General features: G+C 56.3%; 5 protein-coding genes and 1 non-coding gene across 6 annotated transcripts; 3 read left to right on the plus strand and 3 right to left on the minus strand.

Moving 5' to 3' along the window:
* Positions 1-421: 421 nt before the first annotated feature.
* On the minus strand, positions 422-2,564 carry SCHCODRAFT_02642514 (uncharacterized protein). Its single transcript, XM_003027179.2, has 2 exons — positions 2,434-2,564; positions 422-2,378 (listed from the first exon to the last, which is right to left on the minus strand). The coding sequence occupies exon 2, from the start codon at positions 2,179-2,181 to the stop codon at positions 700-702; it is 1,482 nt and encodes a 493-aa protein (XP_003027225.1). The 5' UTR covers positions 2,182-2,378; positions 2,434-2,564; the 3' UTR covers positions 422-699.
* A 223-nt stretch (positions 2,565-2,787) lies between these two features.
* Positions 2,788-2,859, minus strand: SCHCODRAFT_t255. Its single transcript has one exon. It is a non-coding gene; the product is annotated as a tRNA-Asp (tRNA).
* A 538-nt stretch (positions 2,860-3,397) lies between these two features.
* SCHCODRAFT_02672881 (uncharacterized protein) lies at positions 3,398-3,691 on the plus strand (the record flags this gene model as incomplete). Its single annotated transcript, XM_003026999.2, has 2 exons — positions 3,398-3,526; positions 3,578-3,691. The coding sequence occupies 2 exons, from the start codon at positions 3,398-3,400 to the stop codon at positions 3,689-3,691; spliced, it is 243 nt and encodes an 80-aa protein (XP_003027045.1).
* Positions 3,692-3,781: 90 nt separating this feature from the next.
* Positions 3,782-4,736, plus strand: SCHCODRAFT_02105684 (uncharacterized protein). Its single transcript, XM_050341812.1, has 4 exons — positions 3,782-3,856; positions 3,903-4,028; positions 4,098-4,601; positions 4,656-4,736. Exons 2-3 carry the CDS (start codon positions 3,921-3,923, stop codon positions 4,503-4,505), a joined length of 516 nt encoding a protein of 171 aa, XP_050197353.1. The 5' UTR covers positions 3,782-3,856; positions 3,903-3,920; the 3' UTR covers positions 4,506-4,601; positions 4,656-4,736.
* Positions 4,737-6,005: 1,269 nt separating this feature from the next.
* SCHCODRAFT_01247316 (uncharacterized protein) lies at positions 6,006-6,601 on the plus strand. Its single transcript, XM_050341315.1, has one exon. The coding sequence runs from the start codon at positions 6,149-6,151 to the stop codon at positions 6,458-6,460; it is 312 nt and encodes a 103-aa protein (XP_050197354.1). The 5' UTR covers positions 6,006-6,148; the 3' UTR covers positions 6,461-6,601.
* Positions 6,602-7,235: 634 nt separating this feature from the next.
* SCHCODRAFT_0237977 (uncharacterized protein) lies at positions 7,236-13,609 on the minus strand (the record flags this gene model as incomplete). Its single annotated transcript, XM_003027180.1, has 15 exons — positions 7,236-7,274; positions 8,325-8,913; positions 8,963-9,602; positions 9,650-9,823; positions 9,872-9,943; positions 9,993-10,079; positions 10,122-10,274; positions 10,327-10,516; positions 10,674-11,120; positions 11,507-11,655; positions 11,985-12,073; positions 12,134-12,185; positions 12,860-12,894; positions 13,266-13,382; positions 13,479-13,609. The coding sequence occupies 15 exons, from the start codon at positions 13,607-13,609 to the stop codon at positions 7,236-7,238; spliced, it is 2,964 nt and encodes a 987-aa protein (XP_003027226.1).
* Positions 13,610-14,121: the final 512 nt, after the last annotated feature.

Here is a 14,121-nt window from a genome sequence, read left to right on the forward strand (position 1 = left end):
GTACAGATTCCACTTTGGAGCGTCGATAATTCAGCACTTCTAAGAGGGCATGGAGGCGAAAACCAAGTGAAGAAGACGGCCGATCAGAGAACTGGTTCCGTTTTGCTTCCGCGCCGGAAGTAACCGAAATCACGCGACAGCACGTGACCGATGTTTTGAGGACCAAAAAAGTCCGCGGCGGTTTGAGCTCGCGGCTGTGGTTGGTAGAGAAGAGAAGAGCTCGTATGGAGGCAGATACTTACCGATGTCTCTACTAAGCCCGGCGGCCATGCAGGTTTCAGAGTCACCGGCGATGCGCAAGCACTACTAGTGCGATTGTGGTATACTCTACATGTGCACAACACCAAAGCCGGAGAGTCCCACAAACCGTCCCGTTATCTATACAAACAGTATAGCAGTGTAGCAATCAGTTATGAGAGACGAGAAATTTGATATAATGAGACAGAATAAAGAGTGAGAATGTCAGTGATCCTGAGTGTGTACAATGGCTGGGAAAGTCGAGAGTGAAAAAGGAAAGCATGCATGCGTCTAGAGAAATGAAGAGGAGATGTAGAGACGTGGCCAAGGATCCATGATGAAGCAGAGATCGCGAGATAGCAATGAGGATAGTAGATGGGGAAAAAGAGAAAGAAAATGATAATCACGCGTGAAAAGTGTGCCTCTACGCGCAGGTGAGATCAATCTGCGGAGCCATCGCCCTCAAGCCAGGTACCCCGACGCGCCGTACACGACGAGCGGGCTGGGCCGATGATGAAAAGCGCCCACGCGCTGCTGAGCGGCGGCAGACAGCATACGCGCGCCGGCCCCAAGCGAGAGCGTGCGCGAGCGAGAGTCGGAACTTGAAGTGGAAGGAGGGTACGTGTGCACATATCCGTCGTAGTTCGGCTCGTGGCCCGCATCGTCGTAGACCGAGGGCGCATAGACGAGGTGGTCCGTAGATGCGTGTGGTCGAGGATGCGAGGATGAATGTCCATGACGTGCTCGCCGTGCACCCGCCGCTGCCGTCTGCGGTCGGTCTGCAAGCTCAGCATACGTCGGAGGCAGCCGAGCGCGCGGATTACGCTCACCATCGGCCACACTGGGTGTCCGAGACTCACTCGACCGCCCACTCGTCGCCTCAGGCGTTCTCGACCGCAAAATCTCCAGCGCCACATTCTCCAGCTCCGCGCGCTCTACATGGACGCTGAAGCCGATCGCGCGCAGGAGGCCCTCCGTGTGCTTGCGCATCGCCTCTTTGCTAAACGGCGCGACACCATCAACAAAGGCATCCGCCCCCAACCATGCCCTCCCCTCTCCCGCCCAACAGTAGTTTCCAATATGCGCCCAGCACCCCGTGCAGATCCCGACCTCCGTGCCCGCACGGTGCGCGAGGGAGAGCGCGGCGAGGAGGCGCTGCTCAGGAGAGACAGACGCGAGCACGAACATCGAGGAACGCGCTCTCAAGAGAAGCAGCGCGTGCAGCGCCACACTGAGCTGCACCTGCGCGCGGCCGAGGACCCGCGCCACGAAGGTCTGCGGCCTGCGGTCGTCCGCGCTGAGCTTGGACCCCGCAGCGCGGACGAGGGCGCCCGCGATCTGGTCGACGTCGTAGAAGTTGACGGTATGCCGCCCGCTGACGCCCGCGAGCCCGCAGCGCGCGGTGTACCCTGCGAGAGTCGGTGCTCGAGAGGGACTCCCGCTTTTCGACGCCCAGCTATCACCCATTGGGATCTCACACCGCACGCGCGGGTACCCATGCGGCATGGCGCTGCTAGGCAGAGCCGTGAGGGCGTCCTGGCGCGTTCGCGCGGACGGAGACGCGTTGATATCCTGCGGAGAGAGTTCGTGGGTCCCCGCCGTGCGGCAATATTGCCTGCAGGTAGGATTCCCGAACGGGTTCGCGCTATCATAGCGCGGCTGGTTAGCGCCGTCGTAGCGCGGCTGTGGGGGCGGATGTGGTGCTTGAGAAAGATAGGCGGCGGACTGAGAAGGGTAGGCGGCGGAACGAGGAAGATAAGCGGCGGGTTGAGGAGCGTAGGCGGCAGGACGAGAGGCAGGCGCCGCGTGGTGTGAGGGCACGCGAACTAGCGGGGCGCCCGCGTGGTAGATCGGCGCGTAGTAGGTCGGCGGGCCGGGGTAGCCGGAGGGGTCGCAGTACGGCGGGTACACGGGAGCGTGCATCATGGCAGGCGGGAAGGCCATGGACCAGGAGGATGCGGCAGAAGGAAAGGAGTGGGTGTGGGCGCTTAGGGTGATGGCGCAGGCGCCTGGGACAATGAGGCGCTGTTAGCAAAGGGCAATGAGGCGCTTAGCGAAGGGTGGTGCACAGCTGATGGCGGGCTGGGGCGCGCTTGCTGTGCGGCGTGCGTTCGTTGTGTGGCGGGCACGGGTCTGCTCGGCTGTGGGATTACTATTAGAAAATGGGGCACCAGCGGGTACTGCATGGGTGCTCACCAATGAGTGTGCACCGGTAAGCGCCTTTCGGGTGCTCTAATCTCTCGCCTTTGGGGGCCGTGGGGAAAGCTACCTCACCGCGCCGTCATCCTTTATACCGCCAATGATCACATTGGCGAACAATAACATGCCGTGTCATTGTTCCCATTTTGTGATCGATGGTCAAAGCCTGCGCTTCTGAAGGTCTTTGTACGCAGAAATGCACTGCTGAGCGCGCTTCTCGCATGGAGCGGTCTTTACGACGACATACATGGTAGAGCAGGTGGCTGCGCCGAGCAACGTTAGCTGCGCGGCAGTTTGCTCCAGGTCTCCCTCGTGCAGACGACAAACGATGCCGTCCGCGATAGCAAAAAGCTCCTCGGCGGGGAGTCGAACCCCGCTCTCCCGCGTGACAGGCGGGTGTACTAGCCGATATACTACCGAGGACCTGATAGTGCTGGTCATGCAAGCGATGGCACCGTTGAGAGCGTGGTATCCCTTGCGCAACCAGTCGTGCCGATACAATGTTCAGTTGGGACCATTTTTGGTGGGTAGGTCAGTGTCAGTCAGCAGAAGGTTCGGTTTCAGGGAAAGCCGACGTTCGAATGATTACCTTAAACCGCGCTGGGTCGCCAGTATAGTTTATGGCAGGCCGCATCTTGTTCTGTGCCGCAGGGAAGATGAGAAGGTGGGATGTAGAAGGCGAGACAATCTGTAGCGCAAAGGAGCGTGATGGTCGAAGACAAGGACGAGACTGAGAAACGGAGGTCCGAAATGGGAAGGAGCCAATCAGGTGCAAACGGAAGTGAGCCACACGGGCCTCCCTCCTTCTCGGACTCTACCTTATACGCGTTGCGTTCGTCGTCGTGTCTCTACCGCGGCTATCTCTGAAAATACGTCGTGCTTCTCTCTTGACAGCGCTTGATGCTGCATCATCGTCAACGAGTGGTGACCCGCCACGCACGAAGCGGATAGAACAGCGATCATGGGAATCTACGTCGGACCAATGCGCTCGCACAACTCTGCGCGCGTCACCCCGTGTCATCCATACTTAGCATTCAAAGAGGGAGGAGGAGATGGCTACCTGGCCAGATCGAGACGCCGTCAGGGCTTGGTGCGTCGACGCGCCGTCCCGCGCGCGGGCAGCTGCTGACGTTCTCTTCAGGCCCTACCCAAGGATTTTCCCCAAGACGATTCCAATCCCCGAGACGACGCAGCGATGAACAGTCAACTCGGACGCCTCAATGCTCTCCCATCGATCCCTCACCTGCTTAGCTGATCTTCCTCGACGCGCCTGCCCTCGCTCCACGCCGGCTTGTTTTGCCCCTTCCTCAGCAGAAGAAACATACGACCGTGTACAAGCCTATGACGGCTGCTCAAGCGCAGGGTCTCATCTTCCTTCCACTGCTCACTCTCAATCCCGCTAGGGAACGAACTCGAACAAGTACGTCTCATCGCTCCCTCGCACTCGCCGTCCTGATCGTGCGCAGGGCTTGTCGTCGTATTCCATGCTTTCATATGAGCCCGTGCGCCGTACGTTTGGCAATACACGAATCATGTGGCCCTCCCGCTCGTTCAATGCGCGTCCAACATCAAGCCCGATCCTCGTCTCGCCTGTACGCACCTCTCGACAAGGCATATGTCCACCAAAGCTCATACGTGTCCACGTATCTCGTCTTGCTCAGCTTCATATGAATCAGCAGCATCCGGCCAGGACCAAGACACGCCAGCAACGCTCTCCCGTCAAGCCGAAGCATACAATTCAAGCATCCCTCATACAGTCCAAGCCGCCTTCATCTCATCGCACCCTCGCCCCACCTCGCCTCCTGCCAGCCTCACCTTCCGCCAATACTACGTACACTCAGATCGTACGCTCAAACGCTCTCGACGTCATGTTGTCGGTGCGGGCATCCTCCACGCTGGCACGAAACCCCTCAACTCGCCCTCATCGCGTGCGCCGAACCAATCTCACCCGTCGACCTCATAGCATGAACCCCTACGCGGCACATATACTTTCTCCGAGCCCCTACACGGCGCGTCGATCCGCTCCGACCCCCTACGCGACGCAAGTATTCACGTCAACTTCGACCTGAAGCGATGACATCCTTCCACCCACGCGCGATGCAATCATTCCCCTCGCGGAGGTATTGGTTATACCCCTACTGCGCCTGATGCCAGAGCATCGATAGGTACGTCTTGCTGGGTGAACATCATCGTTCTCTCGCATACTTACTCTCGCTCAGCCTGTAGAGCAATAACCTCGACACCCAACGTCAAAGCCAATTCGTCCAATCCACCGAGAGGTTTCCGACTGCCGACCATATCACGGGCGAGGACGCCCACGCGTCGTCGTGTCCAGTCCTATGTCGCCGTATCCTATCCCCGTGTCGTCTTATTCAGTGACCGCGACGCCCGATCCTTCTCGTTCAGCTCAAGTCCTGTCTCTCCGCCTACGTGTGTACCTGCAGGACATGTGCAAGACTCTCGTCGGGCTCCATAAATGACGCCGCGACCTTTCGCCGTCGTGACCGTCCTCGTCAGCAAGGACAAGTTCAGTCGTGCACGCGACGTCCTGCAGTCCCATCCAAAAGAGAGGAGACGTCTTCAGCTTGCCGACGACGAAGCCGCATACAATCGACCAACACCACTTACAACTGACTAAGACGAGGTCGATTCCGTCCTCCAGCAAGTCTCTCACCAGTACTGGGGCGTCCTGTGTCCACTCGCTCGTGGTCTAGCACGCCAACATGCTTCTATGGCGTAAGTTATGCAGGTAGTTGGTACACGTCTCTTCGCTCCGAGAAGAGGGTTGCGGCTCACATCCTACTCAGAGTCTCTTATGATTCGCAGGCATGCGGGGTCCACGGGTGGGCAGAAGTATGACCGGGCGCGGGGGTGTTACAACGAATGTTGATCTCTTTGTTGTAGGTAGACCCGGAGATGTCTCGTACCGCTGGTACATGCCACGATATGTGAGTACTGAAGAGAGGCGGAAAGAGATCGCGATAGACAAGGGGCGATATCCTAGATTGGCGAGTGCAGGGAGCCCTTGGCGAGCGTTGTTTGTCTACAAACAGGCGAGCTGTATCACCTTCAAGAATTTCGGATATATTGTCAGAGGAAATTGAGCATGGATATATCAAGCGAGATAGGAACAAACCGAGGAACCGGTCTGAGGTTGATCTTGCTTACCAGTGTTTGTCGAGCCCATTATTCCGAATGCGGAAGGCTTTGTTCGACTTGTCCTCGACGTTCATGTTCTCATTAGAATCAAGGGACGGCCGACTCCACCAGCTGAATCTCGGCATCCGCCCCGAGAGAACGAGCATCCACTGCTCTTGCACTGCTCATGTATATGGTTCAAAGAATTCGATGAACTCTACGAATGCAATACGTCCTCGGCTAGCGACCATCGGGTGCTTGGGCAGGAACAATACGTCCGGGAGAGGTGACTGGGTGCTTGCCCCTCTGTGATTCCACACGCGCGAGCAAACTTTGAGGAGCGGCTCGGCGCAGGAACACTGCACCGATCGCATATACCGGTACGTGGCGACGCACACTCGCACGTCCTGAGCCGTCTGACCCCCTCAACAGCTATCTCATACATTCCAAAGCACCTCTAATCTGCTCTTCTTGAAGACATAGACTCGTCTGCCCTCGCACCCGAAGTGCTGACAGCGGATTCTCCGTGATCGAGCTGACAACGGTCCCAAGGTGCGTACTCTGCTCCCTCACCATGACTTTTCCGCTAAGTGGTACTTGTATCAGCGCATTGCAATTCGTCCAATACGTCTCGTGTACGCCGATCTCTCGACACAACGCAAGAAACGACGATCGGCACGCGCCATACCCCACGCCCCCATTCACGAGCATCATCATGCCCAAGCTACGCGTCCTTCGCCTCGCCGTTGCCGGATATACACTCGTCGGCAGCCTCCTGAACTCCAGCTACGCTTTTGCGCTACCAGACCGCTTGCATCCACCGCAACCTCGTCAGTTTCGGCGTACGTCCCGGCCGTCCAGGTACCGCTCGCACTACCGCGGATAACACCCAAGGCCTTCGCTCTCGTACATGAGCGTCAACCATACGGAGTGCTATCTCTGGGCCAATAGCAGCCTCCGCTGGACTCGCCGTTCGGGCTCGCGAACTTCGTCTTCACGTTGGCCTCATCGACAACGACCGTCGTCGACTTCGGCCTCAGAATCCCCTCGATTTCTCTCGCCGAACATGACACCATCGCTCAAGTTCAACTGTGCATCTAGACGGTTGAAGGGATATCTCGCCCAATGGGCAAACGGTCGGGTACACTCACCTTCGGCCGACTTGACGTCCGCTTCTTCGACAACAGGCGATGTTGCTCCTTTGCTGCGCGCTGAAGAATGGAGGACCATTCGACCAGCGGTCCGATTACTGCCTCAGGTGCTCAAGACGTAGATCGCCACAAAATCATAGTACCCTCGTATGTATGCTTCGATACACGATCTGCTCCTCGCGCTAACATACCCGCTCGCCAACGTATATAGCAAAGCTTGCTTCATATCATATCGTTTCCTACACATATTCAATCGTTCTCTCACACCATACCGACACCAGACCAAGTATCCCGACGCTCGCCTGGTGATACGTGTAGTGGGAAATTCACACACTGGCAGTCGCCGTATCATAGCAGTAAGCAAGAGATGCATCGTCAGCCATGACATATCCTGCGCCATCTCCGGGAAACCTCGTCCCTTCGCATCGACGTCTCCGCTAGAACGGCATGTTGTGTCCTTCCGCCACGCTGTCAACCTCTAGACGACAGATCGAGCAACCTTTACTCACCTCACGTGTTTGTGGAGGTCGTAGCGCCTACGTCGCGGAGCTAAATCGGGCAAAGCCACACACGATATGGAGGAGGAGGGGGCTCGGATAGAGTCTTGGGCGGGGGAGACTCAACCAGAGGAGGCTCGGGCGAAGGATTATCAAGCGGAGAGTCGCACAAAGGGGACATCGCTGAAGGCCTTGGACCCTCTATCGCCGTAGCTTGCAAGAGCATATTCCGAATACGCTGGTCTCGCCGTGGATCTTTCTCAGCGTATTCCCACCGTCCTATCATATCCATTGGGATCATCCCATTGTTGACACGAGCCCCCGCGTCAGCGCCTAATTCGAGAAGTATCTGCACAGCCTCTTCGCTAGCACGGTATGCTGCACAATGCAAGGGCGTCATGTCCGCGCCAGTTCGAAACTCCATATCCGCACGGTGTTCACAAAGCAGGCGGATGGAGCGGGTATGGCCGTTGGTCGCAAAGTGGAGGGGCGTATATCCACCAATCGACTCGCGAGGGCCTACGTCCGCGCCAGCTTCCAGCAGCAGTCGAGCAACATCGTCGTTATCGAACTCTCGGACTGCAAGATGAAGAGCGGCACGGCCCTTATCATTGGTGGCCTCGACCTGTGCCCCAGCGTGCAAGAGAAGGTCCGCGGTATCCTTGTGACCAAATCTCGCAGCGAGATGCAGCGGTGTTTGGTTGCTGTGATCGCGAGCATCTACGCTGGCCCCTCGCGCAATGAGCAGGCAGGCGATTTCGCTCTGTCCCTGCCACGCCGCATAATGGAGAGCTGTAAAGCCCACCCGGCTTTGAGTATCTACTCGCGCCCCCGACTGTAAGAGGAGCTCCACCGCTCCTTTATGGCCACACTGGGCAGCGCGAAATATAGGGGACCGGTTGCGATCATCCGCAGCATCCACGCTTGCCCCTTGTGCAATGAGCATGCTGGCAACCTTGCAATGATTTTCGGATATTGCGAGGTGGAGAGCAGTCCGCCCATCACCGTCAGCATCGTCTATGCCTCTTCCTTTGTCGTGGAGAAGCTCTACTAGTCGCTCATGGCCTAGCTGTGCAGCGAGACGCAGTGCCTTCCCGAGAACGATGTCCACGTCAGGTCGTCCACGTAGTTGACGAAGCATCGCGGCGATGTCTTTCTCGAGCTCGTAGTAACAACCCATCCCTGCCATGTCGATAAAAGAGACCCAGCCGACGGCGAGATCCGAACGTGGGTCAACAGGGCGGGCGCCGGCGACATATGCGATACTCATGCGCGCCAACAGAGCATGTGAATTGCCAGAGTATTCAGCTTCTTGCTCGAGCAGATACTCCTGTACTGATGCATGCGCGATGCGAACGATGCTGTGCACCGCTGTGACGAACATCGTGTCAATCGTGTTCATGGCAGCATCTTGGTGAGGGACGAGCGTGTCATCGTAGACAGGAAAGGTGCCCGAATAATCGAAGGCGAGCAATCTTGCAAAGTCTATGCGCGAAGGAGCTTCCCGGGAGCAGGCGAGCCAGAGCAGAACGCGGCGAACGTCAGTCTGTACGTCCTTGTCGATGACATCCAATCGCTGCTTGTATAGCTCAATGAGGGATCTTGGTAGCGATTCGAGACGACGAGACAGCTGGACCGGGATACCGACCAATTTCCTCAAGTCTTCGATAAGCAGTGCGGCCCAACGCAAGCTTTAGGAAGGTTACTCTCAGGGAAGAATGAAAAGCGCGTTCAACTCACTTTCCATCGGCTCCTTTGACTAATCTGTCGTGCACTTTCTTCTCGAGCACGGTTCCCTTCAGAGACCTCAGAGCACCGGTCTCGAGGGATGTTTCGACAAGAATGGCGACATCAGTGTTCGCGCGATCGTCATCCACGGAAATGACAGTTTGACATAGGTCCCCGATGGCCACTATCGTACGACTGGACACCAGGAGCGAGACCGTCGGGTGTATACGAAGGTGCCGAAGGAAGTGGACAATCCTCTCATCATCTGCTTCGTCCAAGCCGTCGACAAGGATGAAGACACGAGACCTTATGTCGGAAAGTATGGCATGTATGGCGCGCTCCATCTGGTCGCGCGTTGCAACACTTCCAGCTGTACGCGCCTGTGGTTTGGTCAGGTAGGGGATGGCATGCTCCTTATGGTGAAGCACAAGCTGAGAGAGTAGCGAAGTCAGGAGCGAGATTATGTTTTGCTGGGAATGGTCCGTCCTATCGAAAAGGTGGATAACAGCGAGGGCGTTCCATTCCTCGTAGGCGCAGTGAAGTTCCAAATCTTGCATGGCGGCGGCCCTGGACTCAGATAGATTAGCAACAAGCACGATCTCGCAAGCGAGTTCTCGCATGGCGTACATGATAGTACTTTTCCCGCATCCAGCTGACTTCCGATCAATAATTGCTGTAGTAAAACACTTGATATCTTACCTTGACCGTGTAGTAGAATGGATCCATTTCGAACCCTCTTGAAGTTGGCAAACACCTCCCCTTCGAGAAACCAGCGGCAAGTCGATGGTACGCGATCATTGATGAGTTTCGCCGTCTTGACCGAGTAACCAGGCCATTGGAGCCATCTCAGAATATCCTCAACCCTTGCGGCCACTAGACAATAACGTCAACAAGGGAGGGGAAGAGAAAGCCAGGACATACCGACTACCTCGCTGATGCCTGCCAACTGCGCCTGGAAATTCTCTTCAATACGCTTCAAGCCGTCAATACTGGCTATACTTGAGAGTTAGTCTGTACGGCTCTAGGTTATATTGCAGCTTACCCTGATTACTCTGACGCACAAGCTTCAATAGCTCGTCGAAGCTCGCCTTGATCGAGCCGCGAATATCTTTGTTCCCTGAAAGTAGAGCTATAGCAAGCGGTGGCAAAAGATCAAGAACACATAACTTACAGTTGGTCTCATCCGACAGCGTAGCCATCACCTTCATGATGGTCTCAAACATCGCCGCGGATACCACACCCCGATGTTGCGAAGTCATGCGTCCTAACTCCTCCAGAGCTTGCGAGAGCGGCATCGTGTCGCGAAGGCATTTCAACCATTGTCCTACGAGAACATGATGAGTGCGTTTGTACGATTGAGAAGTCAATGGGCCTACGGAAGCGTCCTTCCTTCCGCAACTTCATGATAGCCCCGAATACGGCGAGGACTCGGACCAGAAGCTTCACGGACGCTTCTCGTACGGATGGGTGCGCGTCAGAGACTGCTTTCAGAACGAAGAGCTGAGACCTGATTGCATCAAACGCCTCGCTCGCCGCCTCGAGTTCCGCATGCACCGTCAGTGATGCCTAACAAGCATCCTGTCATTAGACATATTGTGCGCCATCCAATGTACTCGCCTTGACGAGGATGCCCGCCACAGAGAAGACTATTTTGCTAGGAGGAAACGTCTGGCGTCCCCAGTCAGCTCTAAACGATGCACGTAGGTCTTGGTCAGATACTTACCGATGAGAGAGTGTCGCCAATGGGTTCGCAGAGGGCTCGAAAGACCGTAGCGATTGGGAGCAGATGCGCGCGCAGCCACCGTGGACCGTCATCGCGGAACCCCTTGAACAGTTCTTCTTGGCACTTGATATACCCCTCGATATCATCCTTCGGATCGAGCGGGAGCGCACTCTCAATGGAGAGGTCGACACCGCTTTTCGCCTGATACTCCCTGACTGCATCTTCCCACAGACGGACCAAAGGGTCATTGACGATCGTCTCGCACGAGGAAGGTGGGCAACTGGTAGAAGCAGGGTACTCTGATTGCACCACCGGCGTCGACTCGATGATCACGGGGGACGAGGCCGGAGGAGGGAGGGTGGGCGATGGAATGTGCGCGGCGATCGTCGTCCCAGAGTGCGTGCTCGTATCACCCTCAGCCGGAAGTGACAGCCCTTGCATGTCTAGCTGTGAGCATGTCTCAGGCGCGGGGACTGCGAGTCCAGGACTTCCGTAAGTTGACAGGAGGACTGATGAGCTGCCAACGCTAGAAATCGACCGCGCTGAAGTAGTTGAGCGACTATAACCCCAATTGCGCGGGTTGAGCTTCGCGCGCCATCCCAAGCGCGATGCTGGCGGGGTAGATGGACGTAACATGTCCGGTAGTTCTCGAAGTCTCGATGAGCACGGTCAACGAGGGAGCTGCAACAAGCGCGGAAGACAAGGTATCGCCGGCTGGTATATTGATCAATCGACGCCCGTGTATCGCCCGTCCATCACCTGCGACTTCTTCGCCGACCTAGAATAGCGTGAGAACCAATCCTAGGACACAGCCTCTCATGTTATTGACATACGGCTGAAGCGAGAGAGCTGCTGAACCCTTCCGCCGAGCCGGCCACAGCAGAGGCCATACGCGGGACCCGCGCGAGACGATAGGCCGATTCCGTGATTTCTCCGACATATCTTTTCTTCGCTGCTTCGCCTTCAAGCTTCCTATGTACATCTTGAACCGATGCAGCGCTAAGCACAGGAGGTAAGAACGCTCGCCAGCCGATTCAATCTCACAAAGCAGACGGCTAGGCTGGGCCGTCGCGAAGGCAAAGGAACGATAGAAATATTCCATTGTGCATCATACCTCTATGAATATAGAAACAGTAACTGAGGTGGAAGCCTGCATTCCCTTCAGCGTATGTGAGTCCTGGCATTTCCGCGTAAGACGCCGGAGGCAACCACACAGTCGAATGCGCGAGTCACGCACGTGCTAGCAAAGGCCCGTCGCCGCAGATGACGTTCAGCGAGGGTGTGAAGGCATACATCTACGTGCATACGCACTACGCCGCGCGAGATTGACCGGAGGAGCGGGCCCTTCAGTCGAGCGCGTAGAATGGGCACCAGCGTAGGCGCGTGGATTGGGCATGAAGCTGCGCGCGTATTTGATTGATGAGGATTATTGTCGAAGGAGAAGACGGCGACAGACGCACCAAAAAAGCAGGCGAGCGTAGGGAGAGCGCGCGGGGTCGAATGTGTGGTGCGCTAGCAGCCAATCAGATTATCAGCCCTGTTTTCTCATGATGCGATTCCAGTGCGGGCCTTGACAGCCGTGGAGACCAGCGGTGTCGCGGCTGCTTGACGGACGGTCGGCGCATGTTGTACAAGGCAGACGTCCGTAGAAAGGCGTAGGGCTAGAGCCGTGCGCCGACAACTCGTGTCAGCTGTGGATTCTTCACCATGGGCGCGAAGATAATGGGCTTGCGTGTCGTAACTTGACTTGAAGGTGATGCGTGCGTAGATGGGAGCCAAGAGGTCATTCGGAGAGTTCATGCATTTGCGTATAGTGCATGCGGTTACGAGGGCCGGCGGGTGCTGTTGATGTTGGCAATCGCGGATCGAGTGATTGTCCGTAAGCCCTCAACCGTAATCATGTAGGGCGTCAACCTTGATAGAAAGATTCGAGGGAGAGCAGCTTAAAAAGCATGGCTTCGGGTGTGCAGCATTTAACAATGGGCTTGTTAATGGAGATTCGGTCTATGAGAGGCACGCTAGGCGGAGACGCGTAAGCTGGCGCGACGTACAAGCATTACCCTCATCTGTTTCCAGGCTCAAGGCGCATCAGATGACCATCGACCGCGCTACCAACCAGCCTATTAGTACGACCTAGACAGACTTATGTTGGTTAGGTTGATGACGAGACGTAGTCGGCGACGCACCTTGCCGCAACCTCGCCTCGCGGATCGACATAGTACTAGTGCAGGCTCGAGCTACATATCGTTAACTCCTTGCTATTGGGAAGTAGTATATCGCAGCATTTGAGCATGTCTTCACTGGCAGCAAGGAAGGAAGGAGCAAGGTCCCGCAGTCCATGATGGTGGGAGTTAAGGATGAGAAGGGACGAAGGCAGTACAACTACAAGGCTGCACTTGCGCATGTTTGGCACCGACGTTGATCCCAATTTGGAAGGCTTTGTTCGACTTGTCCCCCACCTCCATCAACCGGAATGCCAATTCGAACTTTTCTCTCATCTATACCATTTCTTTGCTAGTAACCTGGGTCTGTTGCGGCCGTATTTGTGAAGCGAAGGCCTCCCTCCTGTGTGAATCACCGAACGTTACGAACCCTGCGTCGGAAGAGCCGTAGGGACATACTGGCGCCGACGCGGCGGCCTCAGGTGCTCTCTCTGAACTCCCTGACTCTGCGTGCATCCAGAATGTTGACGCGAAGCGACATTCTGCGCTATAAGAACCCATAGTGGCAGGCATTGTCCGGATGAACCGCGTATATCGGTGCGTGGCGACTTATCACCATCGCGGACCTGCGCCTGACGCTCACCTTAGGTCTTGCAGTACGTAGAGCGCAGACTCTTTATTCATGAAGGATGGCTGTCCCTTCACCCAAAACGCCGGGGTCGCGAACAAAGGGCAGAGTAATCGAGCCGCCGCGCCCACGAGAAGGTGCGTCATCCTCGAACTCTGAGCCACACATGTCGCTCATAAACGTCTGCAGTCGTATATTTAGATTGATTACGAGCGGAACTTGGCAAGAGGCCGCTCATCATAAGGTCAGACATGACGATTTGGGCACCGCACATATCCCGACCCCCTTCAAGTTCTTCGTCAGCTCGAACCATCGGGCGTCTCGCCGCAGTTTTCCAAGATTCTCACTCTTCAAGATCTTCTTGAACTCCCCCTATGACTGCACTAGGCGGGGCCGCCTGCGTCGTTGGCAACTTCGTCAAGTTTGCAGCTCGTCCCGGTTACAAAGCCCTCCCTCGCACTTGCGCAGATTGCGCCCAATGCTTTCGTCGCCGCACATGGTCATACACTGTATGTCTACCTACCTCCTGGGAAAGACATATCTTGTTTGGGCACGGCGTTGAGGCTCGCGAACTACCGCTTCATTCTCAATGCCGTCGAAGCGTCGACCAGTACGGACAATCATGCACATCCGACCCGCAGCTTTGGAGCACATGGCT

This window comes from Schizophyllum commune (genome assembly GCF_000143185.2).
Source record: "Schizophyllum commune H4-8 unplaced genomic scaffold SCHCOscaffold_14, whole genome shotgun sequence".
Lineage (NCBI taxonomy): Eukaryota > Fungi > Basidiomycota > Agaricomycetes > Agaricales > Schizophyllaceae > Schizophyllum > Schizophyllum commune.